This window comes from Geotrypetes seraphini, chromosome 1 (genome assembly GCF_902459505.1).
Source record: "Geotrypetes seraphini chromosome 1, aGeoSer1.1, whole genome shotgun sequence".
Classification (NCBI taxonomy): domain Eukaryota; kingdom Metazoa; phylum Chordata; class Amphibia; order Gymnophiona; family Dermophiidae; genus Geotrypetes; species Geotrypetes seraphini.
The window spans coordinates 394,362,240-394,371,869 of NC_047084.1; the positions used below are offsets into that span (position 1 = coordinate 394,362,240).

Consider the following 9,630-nt stretch of genomic DNA (forward strand, 5'->3'; position numbering starts at 1 on the left):
AACCAAGTTCTTAAGAAAGAATATGATGTTTATTCTGACCCAGTGGTCAAAAAGATGCAACATAAAACAAAAATCACTTTTGCATTTCATTCAAAAATAAAGTCAATTGTAAAAATAAAGCTTTAACCAAAACAGCAATCTCCTGTAGTTGGTTATTCCTGAGATCATGTGCTCTGACTCAGGCTTGCCTTACACTGGTGTTCACACATAATTCAAACTTTCTCTCAGCACTAATATTAGAGACCTGCAACAGCAGATTTCAGTAGCTATATGAAGTTTGGAATAAACCCTTGCCATAAATCATATTGAAATACCTCCTTAGGCAGTATAGCCACAGCACAGTCTTGCAAACAGTTCAGCTTTTTCCTCAGCTCCCTCGTGAAGGCAAAACAAACCAGCTGAGAGAGATAAGCTAATAGCTTCTCAGGAACGGGAGCCACAGCAGGATTTCCAAAGTATAAAACCACAAACTTAAATGTTCTAACTTGAGCTTCTTGTTCCCAAACTTGACTTTAAATCAATCCAATAGTTTAGGCTTCAGGTAAGTATTATTCTTAACCCAAAAATACTCATAAAGCCCAAACATATCTCACATTCTTCAGGTTTGGTTTGCACAGAAGGAAAACATAGGCAAAAGGAAAAAAAAAACACAAACCACTAATGGTTTCCCAGTTACTCACTTCCTTCATTCAGTGTCCATACATTCTGTCTGGCTCTCTAGCATAGGGCCAGCTACTTGTACCTCCATGCTTTCCACACGATCTGGAATCTGGAAGTTTGAAGTGGGAAGGATTTCTTCCAAATCCTGCATGGGCCAATCTGGCACGGTTGTCTCTCCTGCTCTGCTCCACAGCTCCTCACCTGCCTTGGGCTGTGGGAATGACTCGCCCTGGTCACTCGCTCCTCCCCCTGCTGCTTGTCTCAGCCTGCTTTTAAACAGCTCAGAGCCAATCCCCTTCAGCCTGTAGCGGGGGATGGGCTTTGGCTCTAAAGCAGCTTTTCTCTGCCTGGGTTTATCTAATGCAGCTATATTCCTTGTGGCTTCTCTAGCTGCCCTAAAGCCCGGAGGCTGCTGTTGACAGTCTGCCTGCCTCTGCTCCAGATCACTACTGCTTTGATTATAGGGGCAAGGGAGGTCAGCCTCAAGTTGAGCACCAGAATCAATCTGATCAGCTCTTCTGCACCCGATCCTATTAGGGACCGAACTAGTGTTGGTGCTGGGTTTGTCACAATAGTTGAAGTCACCCCTGATAACTGCGTTGCCTCCCTTGCAGTTGCGTTTAATCTCGTCCAGCATTTCTCCATCAGTTTCTTCAGACTGCCCTGGGGGTTGGTAGTAGATGCTGATCTTCGTTTCCATTCCATTTGTTCCCAGAATTTTGACCCATAGAGACTCTAACTTATCCGTCTGTTGTGGCGTGTTCTCTTCAGTAGATTAAACTTCCTCTTTGACCTATATGGCAATGCCCCCACCTTTTTGAGCCACTCTGTCTCTGCGGTATAGTTTGTATCCTGGTAGCACAGTGTCCCAGACATTTTCCTCAGTCCACCATGTTTCCGTGATGCCGATGATGTCCACGTTATCTTTTTGTGCCATAGCTTCTATTTCATCCATCTTATTCCTTAGGCTCCTTGCGTTTGTGTACATACACTTGAGTTTGCAGCATGTTCCTTTCTTGCATTACCTTCCCTTTGTGTCCCTTTCAATCTGTCTTGCCTGTGATCCGGTGAGTCTTCCCCTCTATCTTCCTGCACGGTATCCTCCGGGGGGTTCCCGAACCATCGACTCTCTCTCTCGGTCGACTGTCGGCTTTCCCCTTCTTCCTAGTTTAAAAACTTCTCAACTTCTCTCTTGATGTTGGTTTTAAGTAGCCTTATTCCATCTCTGCTGAGATGGAGTCTGTCCTTCCTGAATAGCTTGCTCTTCCCCCAGAACGTCATCCAGTTGCGCACAAAGTGGAATCCTTCTTACTCACACCAGCGCCGCATCCACGTGTTGACTGCTTGCAGCTCCATCTGCCTCTTCTCGTCGGCCCTGGGTACTGATAGGATCTCTGAGAATGCTATCCTCTGCATTCTGGCCTTCAGCTTCCTTCCTAGCATCCGGAACTAGTCCTTCAGTACTTTCCTGTTGTAGTTCCTGTTGCCCACTTTGTTCGTCCCCACATGGATCACCATCACCATATCTTTCACACTGTCGATGATCCTGTCGATGTGGCTCACTGTCTTCTACCTCAGCTCCCGGTAGGCAGGTCACCAGCCGATCGTCTTCCTCCCGCTATGTGGCTGTCGACTTTTCTGATGATGGAGTCCCCCATGACGATTGCTGTCCTCTCTATCTTCTCTTGATTCTCTAGATGCAGGTCCGTGTCCCTGGTTTATGTCCATCTCTCCAGCTGTAGGTCCGTGTCCTTCGTTCCCATCCATTTTCTCTCATCCTGGCGTTGGCTTGCACTGGACTCATCTTCTTGTGGGTTCCCTCTGCTGTTTCCAGATCTCGCTGCTGTGTCACCAATTTCTTCCTGGTGGTTGTCCGTCGGGTGGTCCACACTCTCTGTAGGTGTATCTCGGCAGTTCCACTGTTGCTAGTGACTTTCCATGGCCTCCCTGTATGCCTCCTCTATGAAATTCTCCAGCTTTCGGACTTCTTCCTCGATGGTGGTCTTCATGTTCTCTGCATCTCTGTCTTCCTCCTCCACTGCTTGAAGTGCCTCCAGTTCCAGTATTCTGCCTTCTAGGAGTCTGACTTGTTTCTTCAGGATCTCCAGTTCTCCTCGTCAACAGCATACGTAAGACCGCCTCCCAGAGGAGAGGTAGTCATACATATGGCAGACGGTGCAGAAAACTGGGTAGCTCAACATCCTGCTTCTGTCTGCTGCTTCCATTTCTGCCCGCTTGCCGGTCTGCTATGGATGTCTTCTGTGGCTTGTCCTCTGTGCCTGCTGTGTCCTCTGTGTCTGCCTGGTTGTGTGTCTTCTGTGCCTGCTGTGTCTACCTGGTTGTGTGTCCTCTGCGCCTGCTGTGTCTGCCTGGCTGTGTGTCCTCTGTGCCTGCTGTGGCTGTCCTCTGCGCCTGCTGTGTCCTCTGTACCTGCTGTCTACTTGTTTGTGTCTTCTCTGTGCCTGCTGTGGTCTCCTTCTGCTCTCCTGTAGCGGTGGCTCGTCCCTTCTCAAGGCCCTTTCGCAAAGGCGCTCTCGCTAAGGCAAGCGCCATTAACGCTCGCCTTCAATGCGCACTGAACGGCTGAGCACCATTAGCCCTTCCCCTTTTAAGGAGGAGCTCCGGTGGATTATGTCAGGAGGTGGGCGGAGCTACTTCTCACCGATGCCCCGTGCTCTCTTCTGCGTTCTGTTGCTCCTTCTTCCCCTCTCCTGTTTTCTGCTCTGCTTTTCTCTCCTTCTCTTTTCTTGCTTCCTGCTTGCCTGCCCAAGCATGTTTAACTGAGCTCCATTGGCTCCTCCCCTTTTAAGAAAGAGCTCCGGTGGATGATGTCAGGGGTGGGCGGAGCTACCTCTCACCGATGCCTCTTGCTCTCTCCTGCCTTCTGTTGCTCCTTTTTACCCTTTCCTGTTCTCTGCTCTGCTGTTGGCCCCTCCCCTTTTAAAAAGGAGCTCCGATGGATCATGTCAGGGGTAGGTGGAGCTACCTCTTGCCGATGCCCCTTGCTCTCTCCTGCCTTCTGTTGCTCCTTCTTCCCCTCTCCTGTTCTCTGTTCTGCTTTTCTCTCCTCTTTTCCTGCCTACTGCTTTAACAATTAGGCTATTGCTGCTGCAGACATTTTCAATATTAGTAAATAGTGTTTTTTAAACCATAGCAATCAGTAGGAATTGGATAGGGTCATGGATTTGATATATCACCATTCTGTGGTACAACAAATGTAGATTACATACATTATTTGCACCTTCTCTGTCCCTAGCTGGCTTACAGTCTAAGAGCCCTTTTTACAAAGCCACAGTAAATGTTCCAAAACCCATAGGAATTGAATAGGTTTTGGTGCATTTACCATGGCAGTATTGCTATTCTGGCTTTGTAAAAAGGGCCCTATGTTTTGTACCTGCTGCCCAGAGCCACAGGGAGCAGCAGTGGGAACTGAACCAAGTTCCTCAGGTTCTCAACCCACTGCCCTAATTATTAGGCTATTCCTCCACTTCGCTCTACTCTACTTGAGGTTTTAGAATAACCAGTCTATAAAAATCCTCAAATTTGATATATGTAACTGAAAACACTTTGGAAACTCAAGTCTCTAAAACTGTTGTTGTTTTTTTTTTTCAACTTTTGTTATTGCAGTTCCTCAAGTCTCAAATAAGGCTGGGATAAGGTGGCAACTGCTATACACTCTCTTGAATAACCCCATACTCATTACTCTCAGAAAACCTAAGAAGTTCGACATCAGCATGCAGAGCAGAACAATTCAGGCATCTGTATTGACCTCAGAAGTCCAAAACCAACAGAAGAGCCTTTTGAAATAAGATGGGATAATATGTAACTGTGATGCTGAAGGAAATAAAAATCTAATTTTTACATAGCTCCTCACCTTGCCAAGACATCTTGGGTCAGATTATTAATGGCACTCAGAATTAGGCATTGGAAAAATTGATGTTACTTGCTAGTCTGTAAGGGCACGTGCCTTTATAGAATAGTATTTAAGTGCAGCTCTTGTGCCTAACTTAGGGTGCCAAACTTATGCCTGCTGAAACCTGGTGTAAATGCTGGTGTCCAAGTTAGATGCACTGAGCAAGTATTCTATAACTAAATGTGTGCAAATTTTTGGAACACCTCCGATATGCCCATGGCCATGCACTCTTTTGAGATATGCACTGTCCCTCAAATTCTAAAGTTGTAGGTGTGGCCAGGGCAGATTGGGGGCATTCCTAAAAGTGAGGCGCATTGCTATAGTATATGTCCAATGTGAGCACAGCTTAGATGCAGGCATTTAGGCCATCTAAAATCAGGCCTCAATGCTTTCATATAAGTTATGCATTGACACATGTACTAAGCACAATTCTATACAAAGTATACACACCTTGCAGATTTACACTATGTGCCATTCTAGTTGGCACCAATTTTTTAGGTGCCATATATAGGATCAAGCCCTATGGGAGTTAGGAGCACTGCCTTATAGAATAGCATGCAGCTACAAATATTGAGTACCAAGTAACATCAATAATTGGTTAATACCCAATAATTGATGTAATTGAGTTCATTAAGCAATTAATATGAGCATGCCATCTTGGGCATGCACATAAATTTGGGTATGCAAGTTTGGGCACAATATATAGCATCCAGGGGCATACAATATTTAACAAACTGCCATTAAACTTATTATAGGATCACAAAATTTTGACCATGTTACGTTTGTCAAAGAAGAACTTGATTGTTTGTGGCATACACTGGACAGCTTTGCTTTTTATCATGCTATATAATTCAGTAGGCTTTTACAAAAGTTTTCAATGATTCCTTCTTTCCAATCTATTCGGTTGCAGTCACAACCCTATCACTTTGGAATGATTTGTTAAGCTATTTGAATTTGAGATATTGTTCCAGAAATTTAAAACAGGGCTCTTTTTAAAATTTTTTTTACAAAAGCATTCTATTTGAATGTAGTGGGGTAATTTTGTTGCCGAGTGATTTAGGTTTAGAGCCTAAGATGTTTCAAGTACAATCCTCTTATTTATTGTAGTTACCAGCACTCTGCATTCAACCACTTAGGGTCTCCACTGCTGAGGGGAGAAGACCTTCATGAAACCCTCAGGAGAGACATTCAAGAGAGACATTGTGCTACTGAATTAAACTTATACAAGATTTATGAACAGTGCAAATGCATATCTTTCCCTGTCAGCACAAATAACATGTTTTTGAGAGAATTTCATCTTTGCCCTAGAAGCTAGCAATTATCTGCTGATTGTGACAAGTGTTGGATATTCTATTCTGAGACTTTCCAAGAAATGCTTGGGTCACCAGAGAAACCACATAACTCCATGTCAGGACGACATGGTCAACATTAACTACAGGTGGAAACTGCTGACAATCTACAATCAAGCTTAGGAGGGAGGGGGCTCACTCTCAGGGATCATTGACCTTAATATTAAGAATGCATTGTCAGGGAAAATAGAGAAGTCATATTTGACATCAAGTGGCACCAAGCTTCATTATGACTCAACTGCCATTATGTATACCATTCAATCATTAAAAATGACAAGTGTGACAATCCAATAGAAACTAAGTATGTAATTAGTAGCAATACAGTACTCTTAACCCCAGGCTACTAAGCTTGGGTATAAAAGTAGCATAGGTGCTGACTTAAGCTTTAGGATGGACTAATATCAATAGATGGCCGGCCCTCTGTGCTATTCTTCCGTTGGCCTAACTGCTGTTATTATATCCTACTTTGATATATTTTTCATGTAAGCTGACTTTTGTTTATTACTATTAAACATATATTATATACAACAATTGGGTTGTTGGTGTGAGGTCATTTAAACGTTGACAATATCGCAGCGTCTTCACTGCCTAGTTTAAGACTGCAATTTCAGTACACATCCAGCCTCAGGATAGGTTCAGCTGCAGGAATCCAACTCCTCACACACCAGCAAGCTCCCATGTTTGGACCCGTGCTCTTCAATATCTTTATAAACGACCTGGACATTGGTATGACGAGTGAGGTGATTAAATTTGCGGACAATACGAAGTTATTCAGAGTAGTGAAGACACAGGGGATTGCGAAGATCTACAACGTGACATAATCAGGCTCGAGGAATGGGCAACAACATGGCAGATGAGATTCAACGTGGATAAGTATAAAGTGATGCATGTCGGTAACAAAAATCTCCTGCACAAATAAAGGATGTCCAGGAGAGACTTGGGAGTTATGATTGACAAGTCAATGAAGCCATCCATGCAATGTGCGGTGGCGGCGAAAAGGGCGAACAGAATGCTAGGAATGATAAAGAAGGGGATCACGAACAGATCGGAAAAGGTTATCATGCCGCTGTACCGGGCCATGGTATGCCCTCACCTGGAGTACTGCGTCCAGCACTGGTCGCTGTACACGAATAATAATAATAATAATAATAATTTTATTCTTATATACCGCCATACCGAAAAAGTTCTAGGCGGTTCACAACAAGGTGAGCTAATACATGGGAGGACTCCGTGAGGTCTCCCACCCATCCCCACCCGTCCCCGCGAGGAATCCCTCCGTCCCCCACCCGTCCTCGCGAGGAATCCCCTCTGTCCCTGCGAGGAATCCCCTACCTCCCCGTCCGTCCCTATAAACTTCAGAAATAGTTATTTCTGTTAATTATGCTACTGAATTAAAGGCTCTGGTAGAAACCCATTTACAAATAAGCAAAAAGACTTTATTAATTTGGAAATATTAATTGGGAAGAATACATAATTTGTAAATGGGTTTCTACCAGAGCCTCTAATGTTTATAAATTTTTATCAACACAACTAATATACTACTTTATCCTAAAGCAAAAAAAAAAAAAAAAAAGAATTTTTTTCCTACCTTTGTTACCTGGTTTCTGCTTATCTCATGTTCTCATTCAATTCCTTCCATCCACTGTCTCTCTTCTCTCTGCATCTTCTATTTGCTTTGTTACTGTGCCTCTCCATTTCTCCCCCCTTCCAAATTGGTCTGGCACCCATCTTCTTCCCTCCGCTCCCCCCATAGTCTGGCATCTCTGTCTTCTTCCCTGCCAGTGTCTTCTCCCCACTCTCTCTTCCCCATGTCCTTTCAGCATCCTTCTCCCCCCCCCGTCTTCCCCATGTCCTTTCAGCGTCCTTCTCCCCCGTCTTCCCCATGTCCTTTCAGCGTCCTTCTCCACCCCTTTGTCTTCCCCATGTGCTTCAGCGTCCTTCTCCCTCCTCTGTCTTCCCCATGTGCTTTCAGCGTCCTTATCCCCCCCTCCCATCTTCCCCATGTCCTTTCAGCGTCCTTCTCCACCCCTTTGTCTTCCCCAGTGCTTTCAGCGTCCTTCTCCCTCCTCAGTTTTACCCATTTCCCTTAAGTGTCTTTTCTTCTCCACTCCACCTTTCCTCCCTTTCTCCCTTCCTGCCCATTACCTTTGTGGCGCTTCCCCACCGACCGACAACAGAACAGGCCCGGTCCGACAAACCTCCCTGCTCTGTAGCCGTGAATCTAAATTATCTTCTTACAGCAGCTGGAGTATTGAAGCTGCTGTAAGAAGGTAATTTAGATTCGCGGCTACAGAGCAGGGAGGTTTGTCGGCAGGGCCTGTTGTTGGTCGGTCGGGGGAAGCGCCACAAAGGTAAGGGGACCTGACCGGCTGTGCACCCGGGGCGGATCGCTCCCCCTTTGGTACGCCACTGCTTTTTTCCTACCTGCCCTGCCGCACACAGCCGACCGGAAGTCTTTCTGCTGTCAGCGCTAACGTCGGAGGAAGGGAGGGCTTTGCTTAAGCCCTCCCTCCGACGTCAGCGATGACATCGTAGAAGACTTTCGATTGGCTATGTGTGCTGCAGCAGGGCAGGTAGGAAATGGAAGATGAGCCTCGCAGCAGAGCAGGTAGGAAAATCAGATGAGCCTCGCGGCATTGAACCCTGCGGGATCCCCGAGAGCATGAGGGGCATCACCACAGGATCCCTGCGACCCTAGGGGGCGTCCCCACGGGTTCCCCGTGACCCTAGGGGGCGTCCCCACTGGATCCCTGTGACCCGAAGGGGGAACCCTTGGGATTCCCATCGTCCCCGTTCCCGTGCAGCTCTCTAATACAGATAAAGACAGAAAGCATTTACAATATAATGCAGAAAATACCGGCATGGCAGGGAAAGAAGTAATATATAGTACAGATAAAATACATCAAGTTGAATATAAGGAACTTGATTGAAAAAAATGAAGCAGAATTCATTAAGATACCAGCCTATCAAAGAGTTGAGTCTTTAACAATTTTCTAAAATCGAGATAGGAAGAGACCTCTAACATAAATTTTCCAAGCCATACATTCAATTTAGCGGCTTGAAATGAGAGGGTTCTCTCAAGGAACTTGTTCTAATGACAGGTTTTTATGGAGGGATATGAAAACAAGTGCACTCTACATGTGGTCTTTTTGGTGTGACTCAAAGAAAAATGAGACACAAGATAACCTGGTAACAAACCCAAAACTGATTTATAACAAATACAAGAAAATTTGAACAAAATTCTCGACTCTATCGGCAACCAATGGAGTTTTAAATAAAAAGGAGTGATATGCTACCATTTTTTTTAAAACCACAAATAAGGCGAACGGCAGTATTCTGAATCACTCTCAATTTTTTGAAAATTTTCTTGTAAGCACCTAGATATATTACAATAATCAAGAATACTTAAGATAGAAGACTGTACCAGTAAACGAAAGGAAGTTTCATTGAAATACTTCTTAATGGTACGAAACTTCCAAAGAACAGAGATACATTTCTTAAACAATAAATCCGTATGTTGCTACAATGTGAGATGTTTATCCAGTCACACCCAATATTTTTATGGATTGTTCTATATTATAGTCTAACCCAGTGTTCTTCAACCTTTTTACACCCGTGGACCGGCAGAAAAAAAAGAATTATTTTGTGGACCGGCAACTACTAGGACTAAAATTTAAAAACCCCGTTTCCGCCCCATCTCCGCGAGTC

General features: G+C 44.8%; 1 protein-coding gene across 7 annotated transcripts in view; it reads left to right on the forward strand.

Moving 5' to 3' along the window:
* Window positions 1-6,453, forward strand: part of LOC117347156 (stimulated by retinoic acid gene 6 protein-like) — a 422,585-nt gene extending 416,132 nt beyond the window's left edge. For all 7 annotated transcript variants that reach the window (XM_033917677.1, XM_033917659.1, XM_033917649.1 and 4 more), the window contains one exon: window positions 4,288-6,453. In XM_033917677.1, the coding sequence (XP_033773568.1) occupies window positions 4,288-4,469 (182 nt within the window). In that variant the 3' untranslated portion in view covers window positions 4,470-6,453. The remainder of the gene's footprint in view (window positions 1-4,287) is intronic.
* The last annotated feature ends 3,177 nt before the right edge of the window (window positions 6,454-9,630 follow it).